Raw genomic sequence first — 22,963 nt, 5'->3', positions numbered from 1 at the left:
TTTATGGTGAAAAAAAACAAATATTTTTTTTCTTTCATTTTTTTTCTGTTGTTGGTCTATTTATACAAACGTTGAATATGGTGAAAATATTTTTTTTTCACATATGTTCAGTTCCAATTTTTTTTTCAAGGAATAAATAGAAAAAAATCACAAGAATAAATATCGACATTTTTTTTTGTTGATCACATTGATTGGTTTTCTGTTGAAAAACATCATAATCTCTTTTTTTTTATCTTATTCGGTAAAACGACTATTGTTTTTTGGCTTCTCTTGTTGTTTGATCATCATCATTTGATTGACATTGACTTTTGATTGTTGTTGATGAAGATTGTATTGCTTCCGGTGATGATGATGACGATGATGTGGATGGTGATAAGGATCTCATCGATAATAATGATGAGTCATCGGACGATAAACTATCGTTTACAGATAGAAATTTATTTGTTTGTGATGCTGCTGTTGTTGTTGGTGTTTTCATATCCGAGTGATTATCAACCAACAATAATTTCTGATTCAATTCCTGTATAATTCGTTCTAATCGATCCATTTGATGATATTGAATATAGGATAAATCTTGACAAATTTTCGTTACATTTCCCAACGTATTCTGTATGTTATTAATTCGTGAATGCATATTCTTAACACGTGCCACAACATCAGCATGTCCAGCCGCATATTGTTCAATAACATCATTAATATCATATGGACGGAATGCATTTTTGAAATTTTTCTTTGCCACTTCAAATTTAACCAATCGTATGAAACGTATCATTGCTTTTTCGGCTGGATTAAAATATTCACAATAATAATCATAATATTCATCATCATCATTCAATATGATGGGTATTGTTGTTCGTTCTAATAGTCGATGTTTACAATGATTTCTTGGCACCATTAAACTAAGTGATTGTGATGATCGATTCGATAAACTATTATCAATTGTATTGGATCTTGCATAATCAACCAATGATGCCTGTGATTCACTACCAAATCGTTTATGAATTTTATTTCGTAAACATTTTAAATCAACAACACTGCCCAACGTACTACTGGTTTCGATTTGATGTTCCGATAGTTTATCATTTGAATTGGATGCTGATATGTTTTTTAATTTATTACGTTGTTTCATACACGCTTTCCATGTGGCAATGGATCGTGAATTTTTCGATGATGCATAACAACGCCATGCACATTGTATTAAGCGTGCGGCTGGATCACGTCGTTTATTGAAATGTTTTTGCCGTTGTTGTTCTTGTACCTAGTGAATAATTTAGTGAGAAAATTATCAATTCAATTTATTAATTAAATTATTTCATTCATACCTTTAATGCTAGACCAGTTCCAAGAATACCGGCCGGTAATGCGAATGATGAGAAACAAATCAACAATAGTGTACTGGCAACAATTTTACCTGCTGTCGTACTGGGTACCATATCACCATAACCAATGGTTAATAATGAAACAATACCCCACCAAAGTGTTCTAGGTATAGATGTAAAATCAGTATCTGGTTGATTATGTTCAATGAAATATACAGTAAATGTAATGAATATTAATGATAATGTACACATATAGATAGCAACAGCAAGATGATCACGTTGATTCCATATAACCGATGCCATTATACGCCATGGCTTAAAACGATGACTAATACGAAGAATTTGAAATGCTTGAGCAAAACGTAACCAATTAATACGATTAGCAATGGAAGGATCAACTTGATGTACCCAAAGTACGGCAGCAGTAGACATTATAATAAATATATCGATAAGACGAAATGCTGATGTACAGAATCTAAATAAACCAAACCATCCTTGATATTGACTAATACATGATGATGACCAAGCACGTGCCAAGAATTCTAGAACCAATAATGCAAGGATAAATGTGTCGAATATTCGCAAAAATTGAATAGATTGTTCATAATATTGTTCCACTGTGGACATTGCAAACAATATTAAACCAATAACAATGATTGATATGACAAATTGATGATAACAGCTAGCCCAGAATCCTTTTGGCCGTTGTAAAATATTGTAAATAAAAAATCTTTGACGATAATATGATACTTCTTTTCGTGATGGTAACGGTTTACCAAGTATACTGATACGTGTACATATTGGTGATTTTTTAGTCATACTATCCTCCAATGATGATTGCCGTTGATGATTCGTTCCTGTAAACGACCATGGTTGTTGTTGTTGTTGTGAATGTTGATAATCATTTTTTACATTCAATGAGTCGTTATTCAATTGAAATTTATACGACAAATGTAACGTTGGTGTTGATGGTGCTGTTATAAGTGCATTGGATTGTTGATTTTCTTGATGATTCTTGTTGATATTAATTTCAGATTGAGCTGCATCAAAATCGATTGGACTATGATTGATATTCATCGGTGATTGATTTGTTTTGGATGGTACCATAATCGGTGCAATTTTATCATTAGGTGAATCAAAAATATCAAATACTGATTTATCATTTCTTGGCATTTTTTTGCAAATCATTTTGGTTGTTTTAGGTGTCAAAAGCATCGTTTTTGTATCAATCATATTATTCTCATTCAAACTTGAATCAAATATTGGTGATGTTTGTGAATGAGAATGATGATCATTTATTTCAATACATATTGAATCATCATGTTCATCATTGTCGTTTGTTATTAATTTTTTTCGTTTTTGTAATTTTGAAACATTGATCGGAGAACTATTATATGGTTGTTGTTGTTGTTGTTTACGATTTAATTGACCCAATGAATTTTTACCCATTTCTATTGGTTGTTTTAGTGATGATGATAATGAATCAAGCTGAATGAATTGATTATTATTACTGGATAGTTTATGTTTTGAATGTTGATTTTGATTTGGTTGTCCTCGTCGCCGTTGTTGTTTTTGTTGTTGTTGCTGCTGCTGCTATATCATAAAATAGAAAACAAAAACATTGAAAAAATGAAATAAAAATTCCGTAAAAAAAGCTGTTATAGACACATACACACACACATACAAAAATATCGGATTTGATTTGACTGATCAAATCAAATCGATGACGTCATTCGAAGATTTGAAGAGGGGAGGAAAGGAGATGATGATAATAATAATTATTATAAATCAACTAAAAATAAATAGAAAAATTTGAATTTTGTTAAACAAATATTTTTTTCAATTTGACTTTGACTTTGACGAATAGACAATATGTCAAGATGGTGATCATCATCATCATCATCATCATTATTTGACATACGAATCATATGACCATTGACTGGCTTGATCTGATTTTTTTTTATTCATTGTTTGTTTGTGTGTGTGTAAATTTATCTGTGTGTTTGATCATGAACTAACCTGATGATGATAATGATGATGACGATGGTGATGATGTTCATGATGATGTCGTTGTTGTTGTCGATTATCATAATCAACATGATCATCATCATCATCATCACTTGTTGATGTTGTTATTATTTCAATTTTTGTTGTTTTCTTTGTTAAATCATCATCAGTTGTTTTATTTGATTCTTTCTCATGATAATCAGAACCAATGTTTACGATTGTTGCAGATGTTGTTGAATTTTGCATAATCATTGATTCTGTTTCAATTCGATCAAATTTTGTCATCGATGAGGATGTTTGAACATTTGTTGATTCATCATCATTATCATCATCATCATCATCATTGATCGATATGCTTGGAAGGGATTCCATACCTTCCTCTTCTTCTTCTTCTTCTTCACCATCTTCATTAGTTGTTGTTGCTATTTCATCGGCGGAAGTATCATCATCATCTTCTTCATCATTATTATTCAAATCTTCATTATCATCTTCATTACAATCTTCTTCTTCTTCTTCACCAAGATTATCAAATTCATTATCATTACATAATTTCTTTGTCTTTACCAAATCATTTTTGATAATCACCGTTTCATCATCATTATTAATTGATTCAACTACTAATGATTTTCGACGATTTAATCGATTGTTAACGATATAAATATTCTTTTTAATAAAATGTTCGAGCATTTTGTATACATTCAATTAATTGATTGATTGATTGGTAGTTTATTATTGTTCACAATATACGTAAAAACATCTGTTGAATGGGGAAAAAAATTTTTATGCAATGTTTTTTATATGCAAAAAAAAAATACCTATGGGATTTAGACAAACAAAAAAAAAAATAACATGCATCCATCAAATTTAGATGATCATTACGTGTTTGATGAATTAATTTGATTCGATTTACATGAAAAATGATACGGTTGTTGTCATCATCATCATTGTTATCGTTGAATGTGAATGAATTATGGCTTGATCAACTTGGTGATTATAATTAGAATGAAAAAAAAAACAAATTGACTACACTTGACACTTGACAATCCATCACAACAACAACAACAACACAAAAGATCAACAGGTATATCAACTTAAATCATCAAAAAAAAAAAAAAATGATGGGATAAATTTTGTTTTCTCTCCCAAAGTTCAATCTATTTTTAATCACGTACATTAGAGATTAAATTTTTCTAAATTTATCAAAATTCGAGAATAATCTCTAATTAAATGAATGAATGAAGATTATTCACTTGATAAACATGACAATTATTATAGATGACAATGATGACGACGATAATTATAATCATTTAAAACACACAAAGAATAGTTTTAATCAATTGACATACCGTTACGTTGTTGTTGGTGGTGGAAAGAGGGGGAACAATTAAAAATTTTTTCAATGTCAACACCAAAAAAAAACAAAACAAAACAAAACAAACAAACACACAATATTTTTTTGTGATTTTCTAAATATTTCCAATTTGGAAATTCCAACATTTGAAAACGTTGAATTTTTCTGTGTGTTTTTTTTTTATACACTTTCAGGTAGTCTCTTTCTGAACAAAAATAGATTTTTTTTTTAAAAAATTTGACCAAAAAAAAAATGATTGCGGAAAAAAAGAGTTGAGGTAAAAAAAAAATTAAATGACACAAATTCCTTAAATTTTTTCGAAAATTTCAATCTGATCGATCCTAATATCGCTTTTTTCTCTGGATTATGATTCATCATCATCATCAGGGTCATAATGTGATGATGATGGTGAAGATGATGGTTTACTTGGTGGTGGTGGTTGTCATCAACAAATAAAAAAAAAATGATGATTGGAATGTATAACCATAACCGATAACGATGTTTGATATTGAAGGTGTGTGTCTGTTGGTAAATCAGTAAGCCAATAATCATAGAGAAAAATTTTTTCTTCTTTTTTTCGATTGAATAATAATTAAGGTGTTGAACGGGTTATGTTGATAAAAAAATACATTATCTTTGTACAAGATAAAATTATTCATTCATCTGATCATCGTGGATTTGATGAATGAGAAAAAAAATTGAAGAATTTGTTCCATAAATGATGATCAAATCAAGTAATGAATCAAAAAGAAAAACGGAAAAAATCGATGATGATGATGAGATGAACAAATGATGATTGATTGATTGTTATTGATGATGATTAGAATTTTCTCGAATTTCATACACCTGTAAGTGCTTGAATGTCTGTACTGTGTGTTTATATCTTCATTGATGAGGATGATGATAACATCGTTATCAATTTACATAATCTTAATGATTGAAAACTTTTTTTTCTTTTAAATTAAATTGAATTTTTTTTTTGTTCTCTTCACAGGATGGATTATGAAAAGTTGTCATCATCATCATCATCATTATTATCGATGCAATGGTAACAAAGATTGTCTACAAACACACACACACAGACACAAATGAAAATTTGTTTTGTAAATATTGTACATGTGTTTTGAGAAAAAAAAATTGATTGATTCAATGGACACGTATCCACATATGATAATAATAATAATAATAATGATTGATTCGGATTCGAATCAATTAAACATATGTACTCGATTATAAATGTTCATCATTATCATCATCATCATAAAATGAAAGACAAAGAATGAAAAATCGGAAAAAAATAATGTACATAATGATTACGATAATTTCAATCGATGATGATGATGATGATGATGATCAGAAAAAAAACCAGAATAATTAAGAAATATAAACAATGAAAAAACAATTACCTTTTTTTCTATGGTGAAATTCAATTCAAAGGTAACCAATAGAAAAAAAACCCAGTTGACATAAATATTCACATTCAACAGGTTGAACACATTCGGTTTTTTTTTTGTTTTCGGTATTCTTGATTTTTCGTATCGAATTTTCGAAATGGTCATTCCATCCAGGATGATTGATCAATGATGTTTTTACAAATGATGACTGAATAATAAACACATGAAGAATGTCGAACATTCCATTTGAATGGATTTGTTTATTTTTTTGTCTGTTTGTTGTCGCCTCTAAACATTATTATTATTATCATCATCATCATTATTATCTTTGAAATTTGATCTTGATCTTGATTTTTTGGAAATGTTCCCTCTCATTATTGTGACAATGATGGTGATTTACTGCCAGTGAAATTGATGCGCGTACTAAATACACACACATACACACACACACTCACAGACGAAGGGGAATCAGCCACAAAAAAAAAACAAGAAAATTCCATCAAACAAATTCTTCGATCAAAAAGATTGGTTGATTGTCCATGTTTACATCATTAAGATTAATTTAGTTTCTTTATTTCGTAATATATGAAGATTAATAAATTGAGAGATAAAAAGAACTGGTAAGAAAGACAGGAGATTTGATGTGAGTTTCTAATTTCTAAAAAAGCAAAATAAAAAAAAAAAACAAAAAATTAAAAACTTAATTCAAGAGAAGATAAGTAAATGGTTGATTGTTGGTCGTCATGGGCCATTTATTTGTACATCTTCCCCTTTTTTTTACCAGACAGATTCATATGGTTATCAACTATTTTTTTTTCACGTCTCCAAGAATTCAATCAGTCGGTCAGAAATCATCATCATCATTGAAATTAATTATTTTCATCATCGTTTGGAGGACAATTTTTTTTTCTTCTGGCCAATCATCATCATTCATGTTTTAAAAGATTAGTTGATTGACCTTTAATCTTTTCATTTCGATTATGATGATGATGTCCTTCGAATGATGAAAATCAAATGATCGTTTTTTTTATGTTGACGAATATTCAACAAACAGACTCATAGATAGCGCTACTATACGTTTCAAAACGTGGTAAATCAGATTTATTCGAATCCAATCGAATCATTTAGAAATTCACGTGTTTCACGTGATCAATATTTATTCATTTTTTTTCTATTTTAAACTTTGTGATTCATTTTTTTTTTTGGTTTTACCACAAATTTACATTTGTCAAAAAGATTGAAATTAATGAGAAGAGAAAGCCATAAGCATTGAGACAAGAAATTTGAAAATATTTATTCGCGATTTTAATTCCAATGAATTTCCAAAGGTAAAATAAAATTGAATTGAATGAAAATTATTCATTAAAATTTTTGTTTTTTTACAACAAAAGAATTTCCACAGAATATTCATCATTTTGATTTCATCATAAAAGTTACCAATTCTCATCATTATATAATAATGGCTATAATACGTTTTCGAACTCGTTGCTTTATAATAAAAAAATAACAAATGAAAAAAACTTTTCAATTCTATAATCATCATCATTATTCAGGTTCGTTCCAGTTGGCGATTTCAATTTTCATTTTCATAATATAATACCATGTTTTATCTCCGCCTTCAAATATCGATGATGATGATGATGATGGTAAAAAATGACATTTTTTTTATTGATCCCAAATAACAACAACAACAACAACAACCAATATCATTATCAATATCGTTGGATGATCCATATTATAATTGAATTTATTGGGTCAATTTTCAGCAATTTTTTCCTATCTCCACATCTGAATTTTTATTTTCATGCAATAATCAAGATTATCAATCGCACTTGGCTCAATTTCATTTCATCATCATCATCATCATCATCATCATCTTGATTGATGATAATGAAATGAAATTTGTTATAGGTAATAAAAATTTTATCCATAAGTAAACTTTGTGTATATGGTGTGTTGCCGAATAAACAAACACACCACCATGGGATGAAAACATCACCGAAGAAAAAAATTCTTCAATTTCATCATCATCATCATCATCATTCTTGAATGGTATGTGTGTTTGTGTGTGTGTGAGACGTGTTTCTCTTGATTACATCCTGATTCTTTCTATTCTTTTCTTTACTATGAAAAATCAATTCCTCTTTTTATTTTCATTTTCAGTGTTTGTCGTCATCATCATAGAATTCATCAATTGCCATCGTGATTGAATTGCCATCAAATTTGAAATCTGTCCTTATTTTTTTTTATTTATATCGTTGTATATACAGAAGAAACTAACCAAGAAAGAGAGAGAGAGATGAAGCCATAAAACAAAAAAAAAATTTTTGTTCGCACCAAAAAAATGGTTCAATTTCATCTGCACCCGTAAATAATATATATCATAATGATAATTATAGTGTAATAATAACAAGAATAACTTAAATCGAATCGATTGAAATCAATCAATCAAACACACACACACACACACACACACACAGAGAGATTGAATTTAGGCCAAACGATTATTGATAGGTTTTCTTTATTTCAACCATTCACTGGTGTTTCAGATTAATAATTTTTTACAATGGGAATTTTTTTTTTAGAAAAGATTCTTTCAGAATTTGAATTTGAAAAATTCCTTTTTATGCTAACTATTGCACCTTTTTTTTCTTTTTTTTATGATTCTTTTTCTATTTGAAATTTTTTTTAAAATCTAAATTTATTCCAATAGATCGATGATTGAAAAGTTTTAATTTAACGTTTCCAAATGACGATGATGATGATGGCTATGATGACGACAATAAATGAATCAGATCAAGAGTAAGAAAAAAAAATTTTTCAATTTTGTCAAATTGACAAATTTTTTTCTCAAAGATTTTCTCCATTCTTTTCAATTCAACAGATCAACTTTTCTTCCATATACATCGAAGCATATTGCTATTGCAGAATTTCAATCACAAATCGGTTACCGAAATGAAAAAAAACGTCAATAACAGAGCCTAAAATATGGAATAGCACAGCATGGTATTTATTTAACAATTCTGAAATTCTTCGATTTGAATCTCATCATCATCATCATCATCATCATGATCAACAATTCCCAACATAACATGAGCAGATGGTTGTTATTCAGATCATTTATTGATTCAATTTTTAGTTCAAGTTTGATTCATAATTTTGTTGTTATATCGTTATTGTGTGTTTATATCGAAAATGGGTTGCCATAATCAACGCCTCGAACCAACCATTGACGTTATTGGTGATGATGATGATGATGATTATTATTAATTGAATCCACTATTATCATTGTGTATCGTTCAAGATTCTTGACATTGATTATATATTTTATATTGTTAGTGATTGTCGTCGATCATCACTGTTATTCGTCATTATTATTATTATTATTATATTATCACAATCATAATAGTTCATCAATATATTGAAGCAACTTGATTGATTGATTTTCCATCAATATAATATATCACAAGTTTTTTTTTATCATTGTTGTCACGAACGCACACACACACACACACACCGTTCGTCCGGTTATATAACCAGCACCATATAATCATAAAAAATAAGCTAGAAAATTTGCGCATACTCTTGATAATTTTACATCTTTTGATGAATTCTTGTTGAATGATTGGTTAAAGAATATTTCATATGAATTTTGTTTCATTCCTCCTCCTTTCCATCGCTATAATCGTCGTCAATATAAAAACATCAAATTCATTGCCCGATTATTTTCATTAAGAATATTCTTCAAGTGATACAAACATACACACACACAAACAAATCCAAGATTCAAAACAAAACAAAAAAAAATCCCTCATATTGCACCTGGATTTTTTGTTTTGTTTTTTTTTATATAACGATTATTAATTCTCCGGTCATCATCTATCATTATCTTTTTTTAATTATCATCACCTATTTTTTTTGTTTGCAAATCCGATTAGAACAAAAATGTCTATTTATAAATCAAACGGCCGGAAATCTGGTTACCATATGACATTTATATGGACATCTAACGGGATTATTATGGCTATTATGATTGGAACGATTTCCGCTTCATTGTCATCAACATCACAATTATCATCACCATCACCATCGTTATCATCGTTACAATCACCATCATCAGATATGGATGAATTACCACGATCTTTGTATCGTAATTCCAAGTACGTTATTATTATTTGAATTTTTTGTTTTGTTTGGGAATGAAATTTTTATCATTTCGTTTTGGTTTTTTTTTTCGTTCGATATAGCTATCGTTTAAGATTGTTACCATCAACAACAAATTCATTATTTAACATACCAAATCGACAGCAACAATCATCATTATTTGATGATCAATTTTTCTATAAAATCAGAGATCGTTTGTTTATGTTACAACCGATTATGTTGTTCCATAATGGTGTTATGGATGATAGTAATGGCAATGGATATGTTAGCCGGTAAGTTCTTTTCTCTCTATCCTTTTTCTTCTCTTCAATGACCTTTATACAAGGCTTTTTTTTATTATTTTTATTATTTGAAAAATTTATTCATCTATTTTTGTTTTTGGTCCATTTTTATGGACATTTTGTGTTGTATACCACCTTTGTTGTTGTCATTTGTGTTTTATCGACAACAATTGTTGACAATTAATACATCATCGATATGAACATATGATGATGGATAGAAAACGTTCATGTCTGATCAATGCTGGCCTATCAAATAATTGCGATTTTCGGGATTTTATATCAGCATCAAATGCCCGTCGTATTTGGGAATCCCAAGCATCCCCAGGAAAACGTAGTAGTAATAGTTTATCAACGTATCATTCATATCAAGTACCACCAATCAATCGATTGTCTTATTATTCTTCTTCTTATCCATCTTCTTATGATTCATCATCATATAAATCATGGTTATTGGAACAACAACAACAACAACAGCAGAAGCCATCAATTATCGATGATGAATCGATGATTAAAAATATCGAGTAAATATAGGCATGATTTTATTTTTATTGTTGTTTATGATGATGATGATGATGATCGAAATCCAATCACAAATTATAGATGAATGCAACCATAAGCACTAATAAATTTTATCGTAATTTTCGTATGCAATAATTTCACAATGTGATCAGATCATCATGAGAAAAAAAAATTTCAAATTTGATTTATTTTTTATTTTCATAAGGCCTGTGTTTTTTTATGTTTATGTGTCTGCCTATTTTGTCATTTGATTAATTGATTTTTTTTTCTGCTCGTTAATCGATTTTTATATTTGTTGCACATACACACACACACACTACTTGATGATGCATGAATTATTTTTTTGAATTTATCGTTTATTGAAATTTTGATAATTTATTAATCACAATTTTTTCTTTATTTCATCAATAGCATTCCGCATCAAATTACATCATCATCGATAAATGATAATAATGGAAATCGAGCAAAGCAACCAATGGCATTAGCTGCTTACCAACGTTTACTTATTAAACGTATGGAATGTTTAAGTGGTTTACCCGGTGGTGATTGTGAAAATTCATTTCTTGGCGGTGAAAGCTTGGGACAAGATTTTTTACGGCCAGGTGGACGTAATCCAGGACGTTGATAATTATCATTAATCATTTTGTTGATCCATCAATTGGATTCATGAATCTAATCAATGAAACAAAAAAGAAACCTGAACAAATTGAAATCATTATCACACACACACACACACACACACACACATGAGAACCAGAATCAGAAATACAAGAATAAAAAAAAACCAAAATCATCACCATCATTCATCATGGCCGTCGTAGTCGTCGTCATCATTGTTGATAACAACAACAACAACAAAAAAAAATCGAAAAATTTGTTATTGTTACTGTCGTTGTTTGTTTTTCATCATTATTATTCAACTTTGATTTTATTTTATTTTTCTCTTAATTCATTATCTAGTTTCTTTCTTTATTTCTCTCTCTCTCTCTCTATTTTTCTTTGATTTATTGACATTTTATTTTCCATAATAATATTAGTAATTGATGATTATCATTCCATAAAATATGAACGAAAAAAAAATTATCATCATAAAAATGTCAAATTATATATATATAGTGTGTGTCTAGTGTAATTGTCATTTGGATATTTTAACCTAGAATTTTCTCTTTGTGTGTTAGTGGTGTGTGTGTGTGTGTGTGTGTGTTTAGAGAGAATGAAAAAAATATATAAGAAAAGAATACAATAATAATAACCATATAATTCATTTGCAAATTAATTTTTTTTTTCTTCACTATTTGATTCATTTAATATTCTGTTTTCAATCGTTTATCCCTTTCGGGCTTTAGAAGAAATGATGATGAAAAAATGGATCATTTTTCACAGGATGATTTTGAAATTATCATTATTTTTTTTCATATGAAATGATATTTTTTTTTTGTATTGAAAACAAAATTCTTTTATCAGGGAAAATTTTCCAAAACCTGCCTCCATTGGTTGTTGCATTACCACCACCTCCTTAAGGTTTTTATATTATTTTGAATGTTATGAATTTTAAAATTCATCATCATCATCATCATTTTTTCTTTGTGTATTCGTCCATCGTTTATTCGAATGAAAAAATGAATGAATGAACGAACTATAGAAAAAAAAATTCAATTACAATTATGGATCAAACAAATTAATGAAACGGATCAGTGATTTGTTATTGTCTGTTGTCATCGTCATCATACCTTTCGGGCAAACCATAAATTCCATGTAAAGGTATAATTTTTTTGTTTTGTTTTGTTTTCATCTGAATCGATCATTATTCATCATTAACAACAATAACAATTTAACAAGATACACAAACAATATATATATTCAAATTCAAATTATAATTTTTTTTTGTTCTGCTAAAAGTTAACGATGAAAAAAATTGCCTTTTGAAATACATATTTTTGGTATTATATACATGTTTGAAATTCGAACGATACAATTTTTGGTGCTGCTCATCCTTATCTCTCAGTTCATATATATAACATGATTACTAAAGTTCATTTTGACTTTTAAATTCTTCTTTTGGTATTTTTGTTTGTTTGTTTAGAAAATTCAAATTTCACATTTGAAATACACTTATCTGAATATAAATAATATATATGGGTAAACATTACATTTCTGGTTTTTTACATTTTTTCTGTTTTCCTGTTTGGCGACACCACACACACACACACACACACATGTTAGTGGTTTTATGTTTCTTTCGTCAAATATAATCATTTCAAACAAACAAATATGAAGTGGAATAAAAAATTTTTTAACATTGAAATCTGATTCCAATGTTCATTGCTGAAAGAAAAAGAGAATGCAAAGTTCTGGGCTCAAAAAAAAAACACTATGATCATACGATCCCGTATTAAGAGAAAAAAATTCGAAACATTTGACTTATATCATGTGTATCGGGATCTAATTGTTATTACCGAAAAAAAAATTATTCAAAATTGTTTTTTTTTCAATCAGATAAACTTCTTGATTCATCCATTGTTTTTATTTTCGATTTTTTTTTTGTTAATCATTATTCCACGATGAATCAATAATTAATCGATGCACATAATTGATTTATGATGATGATAATGAATTTAAATTCAAATGAATTGGTTGGTTGGTTGATTGTTGGAATAAGCAAACGATTCTTTGCAAAAAAGCAAAATTTTTTTTTTATTAATTCATTCGATGAACTTCAAAATTCAATGATAATGATGATGATGATGAACCACACACAAATAATTCATGTTTCGAATGAATGAAAATGAAATATATTTGAATTATGAATATAAAAAAAATTGAGGCGTAATAATGGAATTTTCTTCCCACTTTTTTTTTTGTTAAGAACATTATTTTCATCGGAATCCTTTTTTTTTGGCCAACAATACAATTCCGCCAATTAGCTTCATCATTGAGTTAATAGTTTTTTTTTACGTTGATTAATTCGTTCCGAAGAATTTATAGTTCGTGCATCATTTAGATTTCTTTTGTAATTTCTTGAGAAATAATCAGGATTATTTATCATTTTTTTTCTTTGATGTTAATGATCATTATTATTGCTCTTCGTTGATGAAAATGGAATAGTAACGTTCGTGCAACGGTTGAGAAGAAGAACTTTATTAGTCAACTAATCAAAGGTTAAACAACAAGTGTGTGTCCAGTGTTTGTGTCATGACTTATATACATGTCGTGTCCTTTGTGTGTGTGTGACATTAGTGGTAGTGGTGGTGTTGTGTAGTGTGAGTGGTATGTGTGTGTGTGGAGGCCGCATACTGAATCGAATTATTTTTCAGAAGAAAAAAAATTCCAAAATTTCGCTATCAGATGGCGTTAATCATCGTCGTTAGCTCATTATCCCGCTCAATTGTGATCATCATCCGAATTGATTGATCACATGTGTTCGTCAGAGACGGTATTTTTTTTTTTTTTTTGGTCTCATTTTCAATTATTTGAATTTTGTCAATTCTTTGTGTCGATAATCAATCATTAGTGACGGAGTAGGAAAAAAAATGTCACAATCATCAAGTTTTAATAGTTCCCAATTAATGGGCGGTTATGATTCATCATTTGCCATGGATTCACCCGTTGCATATCAACGGAATTTTTCAAAATTTTCAAAGCTTGCCGGTAAATTTAATTTAATCTAAATTTTAAAAAATGATCATTATTCTATTTATTCGATTCATATTCTATAGATCGATCTCGTACTTTGTTCAATGATGATAATTTTTCATCATCATTGGCTGCTATCAATGAAACACCAACATTAAATCAATCAAATAAATCGACCGATTTTCATCATCAATCTATGAATATAACATCACAATCACCAATATCTACAAATAAATTGATGAATATATCGACAACAAATGCAACTATACAATATTCAAGGAATAATTTAGATGATCAACATATTACTGAAGATGAAATGGCTCGTTTAGCAATATTTGAATCATTTTTTGAATTGAATCAAAAATTTCTACCACCATTAGATTTACAACATTCACCAACACAACATTCTTCGATCACTAATGTATTTTCAATGATGGATCAATTTCAACAAACATGTGAAGATAATCTATTAGTTACACAACGATTGTTGGAAAATAAGAATCAACATTCAGAATATCAACTAAATTATCTAAATAAATTCTGCCAATTAATACGATTAGAACGTAATATTTGGTGCCTTTTAAAAGTATTACTTGGTGATCGTTTCACGGCTACAATGGTAATAAATGGTGATCATCAACGAAATCTTTTGGCTGCTGCTGCTGGTGGTGGTGGTGGTGGTGAACAGAATAATCAATCAATAATGGATATGGAAATTGAAGAAGATATGCGTCTCCGTTTAAATGATTCAGAATTAGTTGAACGTGCTATGGAAAAGAATTCAATGTTACGTGAAATGCAAATCATAATCGATTGGCTTGAATCAATGTATGAAGATGAAGATGGAAAATCATTGGAAAAAATGGATTTCTATTCCGATGGTCCTGGATATTGGGAGAATACATTACATCAATTGAAAATGTCTAAACAGCGTAGTATGTCTATGTCAACTGGAAAAAATGCCCGAATTTTGTGCACAGAAATGGATCCAGATGCACCGATTCGAAACGGCCAGCCATTACATGATCTAGATAAAGAGGATGAAAATCGTCTTTTTCATCATCTTTTCAAATTAATTCGATCAGGGCGGCTACCCGAAGCAAAAGAAATTGCCGAACGTTTTGGTTATTTTTGGCTATCAGCTGCATTGGAAGGTTGGATTTTTCATAATGATCCAAATTATAATGAAAAAAATGATCAATCAGATGAACAACAAGAACAATCAATGATAATGTCATCATTATCACCGAATAGTCGAATATCGATGGCTACACAATTTTCATCCACCGTAAAACAATTGTCACCAATTGAAGGTAATCCATATCGTGATCTATGGAAACATTCATCATGGAAATGTTCAAAAATGGATGGCACTAATCTTTATGAACGAGCAATATTTGCCATATTCAGTGGAAATCGTTCTGTATTGATGCCATTATGTAATAAATGGATGGATAAATTATGGGCATATTTTAAATGTTCACTTGATGTACATTTTGAAAATTTATTGATTGATACAAATATTTCCAAACCAGATATGCAACCAAGAAGTAATATTGAATTACCCGATTCTTATTGGGATAATCGTCTTACACCGGAAGAAATTTTTCGTGAATTAGAAACACAATTTAGTTTACAAACATCATCATTTATTACAAGATTAGAAGAAGAATGTTATCGTGCCGTTGTTAAAGATGTTATAATGGCCAATATTGATTCACTTGTTGATCATCTGTATGAATGGTCTAAAACAATACAAACAAATCGAGAATCACGAACAAAAATGATTGCCGATCAAATATCACGATCATCATGGAATAAACTGCGAGATATGGAAGAAGAATTAATGGTTAAAATTATTGAACCAAATCTATTACGATTGTTTGCACATATTGTCATCTGTTTGAAAGAATTGAACCTTATCAATGTTGAACGTCATTCAACATTATGTGTAGAAATTCTAGAGATTTATATTGGATTTTTAATCGAATATAAACTAGTAGAATTGATTGCATTCTATACAAGCTTTTTACCTGAAACTAAACAGGTTCGAACATTTGCAACATTATTGGAAACAATTGATGATGAATCTGATCGTCGTTTATGTTTGATAATTGCTAAAAATGCTAAATTGAATATATCGGCTATTCTTACATTGGTTATAGAAAATATTCGATTGAATCGAACGGGATATCAATTGATGAATGCAAGATTAATACCATTCGCTAATTTTGGCCATCTTGCAGCTGATAATAATATGAGAAACAATAATGGTAGTGTGGATGGTACAAAATCAAAAATGGCAACATTATTATCGAACACGGTTACTGAAAATGATATTCGAAAAATTTATGCATTAGATTGGCTATTATTGGATGGTGATAGTCCACAATATCTAGAATTATTATGGCAAGCAAATGCATTGATCAGAAATTTTTTATTGGAACAAAAAATTGATTTAGCATGTGAAACATATAATAAATTACCATCGAATATTGTAAACGAATCATATCAAGAATGGAAATCATCCAATAATTTTGATTGTGGTTTTGATATTGAAAATGTTATACGTGAATATCTTTGTCATTCATCTTATTTTGATGCTAGTGAAGCATTTAAAAAATGGTAAGTTGATTTGTGATTTGTTCATTATATTTTTTTTTTTTTTTTACTAAAATTGATTTTCACCTAAAAAAAGGCATCATTTTCTCTATACAACAAAACCACGTGAACCAACTAAACCGAAAACACCAATTAATCGTATTGCCGATCGTGTACTTTATGAGCAACGGAAAAAACAATATGAACAGGAAATTGAAATATGGCGTAATCAACTTGTGGTTCAAGCTTCAAATACAACGAAAAAATTACTTGCTTTTCTTTGCTTTCCCAATGGTATATGGTTGGATGTTGTTGATTCGAATCTAATGCAAGAGATTGATATGAATCATGATCATTTAGCAATGGGTACAAATGATCGTCATCCAATTTCGATTGCTGAAGCAACTGTTGATGAAGAAGCACCATCAGTTTTATCCACAGAATTTGTTATCGCTGAAAATGATCAACAACAAATGCAACCAGATGCCGATCATGATGACGATGATGTAGATTTATTGATGACACTCAATAGTCATCTTGGTATGGGTATGGATAAAGAACATGAATTAGTCATTCGACAACAATTGGAACGTAAACGAAATGAATGGCAAAATTGTCGACCAGGACAAATGGATGGTATACGACGAATCTATTTACCACAATTCTGTTTTCTATTACATTCAGTATACCGTGATTCAGGTGATCATCAACAATGTTTACGTGTAGCAGATTTAGTTGCTGATGAAAATCAACGTTTACATACGACATTTACACAGGAACAATTATCCGATTTTCTTGCATTGATACGTGAATCAGCCATAAAAATTCTTGATCATAAATCCGATCCATTTGGTTGTGATTCTGATCATCATCATCATTGATTAATTGATTATCGATATTTTTATTAATTGTCAAACAAATTGCTGTTTGATTGAATAATAATTTTGTTTTTCATTTTCAAATATAATCATAAAAATGCGTATCATTTTCAAATAATCACGCGTTAATTTTTTTTTCTTTTTGTTTTTTAATAATGCAACAATTTATTTATTTCCATTGTTCATTTGATATCCAACCATTGATTAGTGAAATGATGAAATACAAAACGACAATAATCTTGACGATAATTTTTATCGGACAATTATGGACGGCCATTGCCATCAATCATGAAGCAATTGCATTAGCATTTACAATTGCATCAAATCAATTTGGTCTTGATCTTTTACAAAGATTATCAATGAAAAATGATGTACAGAATATTTATTTTTCACCATTCATATTGGAAAAATCATTGTCAATGATTTATGCTGCAACTGATGGCAATACAAAATATCAATTAGAAAATGTATTACATTTATATGAATTACCATATATTGATGATGTTGATGGTATTATTGATGCTATTCGAACCATATGTTCCCGTATGAATGAAACAAATGTTTTGTGGAATTTTCTCAATTTAATGGTCATAAATTCTAATACCGATTTCAATCCGAATTACACGACATTGGTTGAAGAAAACTTTCAAGGAAAAATTGTCAAAATTAATGATATGAAAGATTTTACGAATCAATTTGTTGAACAATTTATCCATGATAAGTTATTGCCACAAACATTCAATCTTACGGCTATCAATGATGATGATGATGATGGTGGTGGTGGTGGTAGACAAGCTATTGCTTTGATCAATTTAGCTACGTTTCGGGCAAAATGGCTTGATCCATTTGATAAACGACAGACAAGAATTGGATTTTTTCATGGTTCAAATGGTGAAAAATATTCGAATGTACAATATATGTTTAAAGATGGGCCATTTCCACATCTATATCTACCAGATATGGACGCTGATATGATTATGATTAAATTCTTTGATGATAAACTTGCATTCATTGGTATTGTACCACGATTAATCGAAATGAATTTGAATCGAATACATCGATCATTATCATCGTTATATCTTTACTTATTTGATTGCAAAATTGAATAAAACATCTGCTACAGAATTTGGTCTATTCTTACCACGTATGGACATCGAAGGGACATATGAAAATTTATCCGCAGATCTTCAAACAATGGGCATTGAAGATTTATTCAATCCATATTGTTCGAATCTAACCATTGGCTTGTTTGACAACAAAACTAATAATGATGAATCAACAGCGTCATCTATGTGGATTGATCATGTTTATCATCAATCAAGAATCATATTGGATGAATATGGTGTAGGAAATCAAGAATTTGATTTAAATTCAAAAATTAATCATATTATTGTTGAACAACGACAATCATTACCGATATTAAAATTTGATCATCCATTCATATTTTTTATTAATCATATCGAATCTGGACAAATTCTATTCATTGGTGAAGTACAAAGATTATAATCAATATAATATATAAATAATAAATTTCTACAGAAAATTTAATGATTAGATTTTGGTGTTAGTTTGAAAATTTTTATTCATCATCAATCATCATCATCATCATCATCATCATTTTTTTCTCTTCTTGTTATACATCCGCAAAATACGTATTTTTTAGCGAAAAAAAAAACAAAATGAAGAAATGAAGCTGAATCAGCTTTTTATTCTATCTATCATTATTATTTTTTTTCCATAGATTGTAAAAGATTATTATTCTTTCGAATGTGCATCCTTGAATAAAATTATGTCGAAATTATTTTGTTTTGTTAGCCATCCAAGATGCAATCCAAATATTAAGTTCGAAATCAGCCAAAAATAAAAATGCAAAAAAAAAACTTTTCATTTCTACGGGCGTGTAAAAAAAATACAACAAATTGCATGGCAACCAGAAATAGAACCAGAAATCCGAAATTGAATAGAATAGAATTCGAATTCAAATTATGTCCATAGCAACGAATATTTTGTTGTTTGTCGTTGTTGTTGTTGTTGTTTGTTCTTAACAAACAAACGAATCTGAAAAAAAACCTGTTCAAGGATCAAATATCTATGTCTAAATATATAAATATGATGAATAAAATAGCAAGAATTCTATTATATAATAAAATAGATTCAACAAGTGTAGCCAAAGGAAAAAAATCCTTCAATTCATTCAAGTCAGTCAGTCAGTCAATCGACCGGCCATTTATTATGTAGAAAAGTTGGGAGGATGGGGGGAGGCAGTAGCAGGCCAGGCAACAATTGTTGATCATCTATGATGATGATACTGTGATGTTGTTTTGTTTGAAAATTTGTGGAAAATTATGGAAACTCGTTCTAGCCAAGGACATATTTCATCGTTTGTTTTTTTTTGTTTTATTTTGTTTTGTTTTGTTTTGTTTCATTTCATTCGTTCGAATGTTTGAAAATGAATTCATTATCATCGTCATCGTTGCGATGATGATGATCAACATGATCGTCATTATTATACCTTATGGCCACATTCATACATCTGTTGCTAGACAATAATAAAAAAAAAATTTTCGTTTTTCGTTTTTTTTTTTTGGTCGTCATCATTTTGTCAAGATGCACAAAACAATGGAAATTGCCTCCGCATTTAAAAAGTGTGAATGATCGCAGCATAGAGACATTGATAAGTACAATAATAATCGTGTCCCCCCCCCCACACACACACACACCTACGTTCAAATGATGGAAACCCAAAAAAAAAATTCAATGAAATTTAATTCAATTACCATATACACAGAAACAATTTATCTATCACTTTCTAATGATATTGATGATTATGATGATGATGATAATGATTTTAGGTAACCACCATTCAATCATTCGAATACAGCTGATGAAATATATAGCATAGTAAGCCAGATTTTATTTTTTTTTTGATTCAATTTTTTCTGCTTTGTTTGCGAAAAAAAAACACGATGCAAATTATTTTCCATTCAAACTATTAATCCATCAAATATCAATCAAATAAAATCGGATTTCTTCTTCTATTTGAATGATTGAAACAAAAAGATGGCCAATAAATTACGCTTCGTCATCATAATGGCATACACACACACACACAAACACATAAACACATACGAAAACATTGAGGCCATGATTGATTGGACGATCGATCGATCGATCGATCTCATTGATCAATACAATTGATCGTATGACCATGGCCATCAGCATTACATATGGCAATGATATGATGATGGCAATGTTGATATCAATCAATGTATAAAAACTACCGAACCGATGATTTGGTTTGTTCATTTCCATTCGTAAAAAAAATTGTATGATCTGAGAAAACCTAAACGAAACTACAAAGAAAATGAAATTTTTTCTCTTATCATTTGTGTTGATGGTAGTTGCCGCTACTGCCACTTATGCAGCTCATGTTGGTTCAGGTAGCCGTGATAATAATAACAACAAACCAGTACCAGCTGAAGGATTTGCAAAAGCTTCGAATGAATTTGGTTTCCATTTATTGAAAGAAGTCATTCAACATCGATCATCATCTGGATCACATGGATCATCGGAAAATGTTCTTTTCTCACCATACAGTGTTGCCGTTGCGTTATCAATGGTACATCAAGGTACCCAAGGATCAACTGCCGAACAATTTAAACGTGTATTGTATTATGATCGTGTACAACAATTGAATGGCGGTGAATATCAAACTGTTGCCAATTCAGTGAAACAAATTCAAAATCAAATGAAACAATCGGATCAAAGTAATCAATTTGATTGGGGTAATATGTTGATGGTTGATCAACAAATACCGGTTAAAGATCAATATAAAAAAATTATTGAACAATATTATGATGGTCAAGTAATGTCGGTTGATTTTCGAAAAGAATCCAAAAATGTCATGGAACGAATCAATCAATTTGTATCGAACAAAACACATGGTTTAATTGATCGTATGCTTGAACAACCACCATCGGCAGATACTGGTCTTGCATTGATTAATGCCGTTTATTTCAAAGGTGAATGGCTTAAACCATTTGATTCAATGCGTACAGAACAAAGTGTATTCTATGGTCATCATGGTCAAGAATATAAAAATGTTCAATATATCAATGGACAAGGTCCATATGGATATGTTGAAGTTCCACAATGGAATTCTGATTTGATTCAATTGCCATACAAAGGTGAAGATATTGCTTTCTACGGTGTATTGCCACGTGAACGTAATTATGATCTTGACAAAATTCGTCAATCAATCAATTCAACTTTTGTTGATGAAATTGTTGGACAAATTACCGGTGGTCAGTCATCAACTGTTTATTTCCCGAAAATTGAACTCAGTACATCATATCAATTGCCGGAAATTTTAAAATCAATGGGCCTACAGGATGTTTTCACTGAATCAGCTGATCTTTCCGGCATCACCGATAAGAAACCAATGAAAATTGATGATGCCATTCATAAAGCTAAATTGATTCTCAATGAACAAGGAACTGAAGCCGGTGCCGGCACCTATATACAGATGGCTGTTTTATCTGCATTAGAAACATCACACACTTTCCGTTTTGATCATCCATTCATGTATTTTATTCGACATTTACCAACCGGTCAGATTTTGTTCCTTGGTGAAATTCATGATTTTTAAAAAAAAACAACAACAACAAACTACCACCAACTTTGGAAAAAACAAAACAAAACAAAAAAAAATTCCACCAATTTTTTTTCTTGATTGTAATCTAAATATTGTTAAAGAATAAAAAGAAAAATTCTTTAATCAACAACAGATGTGTTCATTGTCTATTTTCAAAATGAT

The 22,963-nt window shown here is 29.6% G+C and overlaps 6 protein-coding genes across 15 annotated transcripts; 5 read left to right on the top strand and 1 right to left on the bottom strand.

The window, feature by feature from the left end:
* On the bottom strand, positions 1 to 7,053 carry LOC124489762 (potassium voltage-gated channel subfamily KQT member 1). Of its 5 annotated transcripts, XM_075730430.1 has the most exons (5): positions 6,853 to 7,053; positions 6,084 to 6,729; positions 3,339 to 4,083; positions 1,323 to 2,912; positions 1 to 1,258 (listed from the first exon to the last, which is right to left on the bottom strand). In XM_075730430.1, exons 3-5 carry the CDS (start codon positions 4,011 to 4,013, stop codon positions 251 to 253), a joined length of 3,273 nt encoding a protein of 1,090 aa, XP_075586545.1. In that variant the 5' UTR covers positions 4,014 to 4,083; positions 6,084 to 6,729; positions 6,853 to 7,053; the 3' UTR covers positions 1 to 250. The 5 variants fall into 5 exon arrangements, with proteins under 5 accessions (XP_075586545.1, XP_075586548.1, XP_075586549.1 ...); XM_075730433.1 differs by lacking the exon at positions 3,339 to 4,083 and having other exon boundaries at positions 6,853 to 6,993; XM_075730434.1 differs by lacking the exon at positions 3,339 to 4,083 and having other exon boundaries at positions 1,323 to 2,909; positions 6,853 to 6,993.
* A 169-nt stretch (positions 7,054 to 7,222) lies between these two features.
* Positions 7,223 to 11,731, top strand: LOC124500662 (uncharacterized). Of its 6 annotated transcripts, XM_075730425.1 has the most exons (9): positions 7,223 to 7,399; positions 7,463 to 7,624; positions 7,838 to 7,982; positions 8,785 to 8,873; positions 8,928 to 9,077; positions 10,010 to 10,231; positions 10,319 to 10,507; positions 10,735 to 11,037; positions 11,447 to 11,731. In XM_075730425.1, exons 6-9 carry the CDS (start codon positions 10,017 to 10,019, stop codon positions 11,658 to 11,660), a joined length of 921 nt encoding a protein of 306 aa, XP_075586540.1. In that variant the 5' UTR covers positions 7,223 to 7,399; positions 7,463 to 7,624; positions 7,838 to 7,982; positions 8,785 to 8,873; positions 8,928 to 9,077; positions 10,010 to 10,016; the 3' UTR covers positions 11,661 to 11,731. The 6 variants fall into 6 exon arrangements, with proteins under 6 accessions (XP_075586540.1, XP_075586541.1, XP_075586542.1 ...); XM_075730426.1 differs by lacking the exons at positions 8,785 to 8,873; positions 8,928 to 9,077 and having other exon boundaries at positions 7,265 to 7,399; XM_047052145.2 differs by lacking the exons at positions 7,223 to 7,399; positions 7,463 to 7,624; positions 7,838 to 7,982 and adding an exon at positions 8,033 to 8,123 and having other exon boundaries at positions 8,956 to 9,077.
* Positions 11,732 to 14,418: 2,687 nt separating this feature from the next.
* Positions 14,419 to 18,262, top strand: Nup107 (nuclear pore complex protein Nup107). The gene is made up of 3 exons (XM_047053308.2): positions 14,419 to 14,683; positions 14,752 to 17,293; positions 17,367 to 18,262. The coding sequence occupies exons 1-3, from the start codon at positions 14,566 to 14,568 to the stop codon at positions 18,148 to 18,150; spliced, it is 3,444 nt and encodes a 1,147-aa protein (XP_046909264.1). The 5' UTR covers positions 14,419 to 14,565; the 3' UTR covers positions 18,151 to 18,262.
* Positions 18,263 to 18,299: 37 nt separating this feature from the next.
* LOC124490372 (serpin B8) lies at positions 18,300 to 19,274 on the top strand. Its single transcript, XM_047052849.2, has one exon. It carries the CDS (start codon positions 18,303 to 18,305, stop codon positions 19,254 to 19,256), a length of 954 nt encoding a protein of 317 aa, XP_046908805.2. The 5' UTR covers positions 18,300 to 18,302; the 3' UTR covers positions 19,257 to 19,274.
* On the top strand, positions 19,274 to 19,889 carry LOC142597476 (intracellular coagulation inhibitor 1-like). The gene has a single exon (XM_075730424.1). It carries the CDS (start codon positions 19,294 to 19,296, stop codon positions 19,651 to 19,653), a length of 360 nt encoding a protein of 119 aa, XP_075586539.1. The 5' UTR covers positions 19,274 to 19,293; the 3' UTR covers positions 19,654 to 19,889.
* A 1,518-nt stretch (positions 19,890 to 21,407) lies between these two features.
* Positions 21,408 to 22,928, top strand: LOC124500327 (iripin-1). Its single transcript, XM_047064388.2, has one exon. The coding sequence runs from the start codon at positions 21,512 to 21,514 to the stop codon at positions 22,793 to 22,795; it is 1,284 nt and encodes a 427-aa protein (XP_046920344.2). The 5' UTR covers positions 21,408 to 21,511; the 3' UTR covers positions 22,796 to 22,928.
* Positions 22,929 to 22,963: the final 35 nt, after the last annotated feature.

This window comes from Dermatophagoides farinae, chromosome 4 (genome assembly GCF_024713945.1).
Source record: "Dermatophagoides farinae isolate YC_2012a chromosome 4, ASM2471394v1, whole genome shotgun sequence".
NCBI lineage: Eukaryota > Metazoa > Arthropoda > Arachnida > Sarcoptiformes > Pyroglyphidae > Dermatophagoides > Dermatophagoides farinae.
Note: the sequence above shows the minus strand (reverse complement) of the source record. Positions and strands in the feature narration are given on the sequence as shown.

Bases quoted from the DNA above. Each gene is read 5' to 3' on its own strand.
- LOC124489762 (XM_075730430.1), bottom strand. From the start codon at position 4,013: ATGCTCGAACATTTTATTAAAAAGAATATTTATATCGTTAACAATCGA. The intron at 2,913-3,338 runs GTTAGTTCATGA...TTTATGATATAG, and splicing joins ATCATCATTATCATCATCAG to CAGCAGCAGCAACAACAACA. The intron at 1,259-1,322 runs GTATGAATGAAA...ATTATTCACTAG, and splicing joins GAACTGGTCTAGCATTAAAG to GTACAAGAACAACAACGGCA.
- LOC124500662 (XM_075730425.1), top strand. From the start codon at position 10,017: ATGTCTATTTATAAATCAAACGGCCGGAAATCTGGTTACCATATGACA. The intron at 10,232-10,318 runs GTACGTTATTAT...CGTTCGATATAG, and splicing joins TCTTTGTATCGTAATTCCAA to CTATCGTTTAAGATTGTTAC. The intron at 11,038-11,446 runs GTAAATATAGGC...TTTCATCAATAG, and splicing joins TCGATGATTAAAAATATCGA to CATTCCGCATCAAATTACAT.
- Nup107 (XM_047053308.2), top strand. From the start codon at position 14,566: ATGTCACAATCATCAAGTTTTAATAGTTCCCAATTAATGGGCGGTTAT. The intron at 14,684-14,751 runs GTAAATTTAATT...CATATTCTATAG, and splicing joins AAAATTTTCAAAGCTTGCCG to ATCGATCTCGTACTTTGTTC. The intron at 17,294-17,366 runs GTAAGTTGATTT...ACCTAAAAAAAG, and splicing joins AGTGAAGCATTTAAAAAATG to GCATCATTTTCTCTATACAA.
- LOC124490372 (XM_047052849.2), top strand. From the start codon at position 18,303: ATGCAACAATTTATTTATTTCCATTGTTCATTTGATATCCAACCATTG.
- LOC142597476 (XM_075730424.1), top strand. From the start codon at position 19,294: ATGGACATCGAAGGGACATATGAAAATTTATCCGCAGATCTTCAAACA.
- LOC124500327 (XM_047064388.2), top strand. From the start codon at position 21,512: ATGAAATTTTTTCTCTTATCATTTGTGTTGATGGTAGTTGCCGCTACT.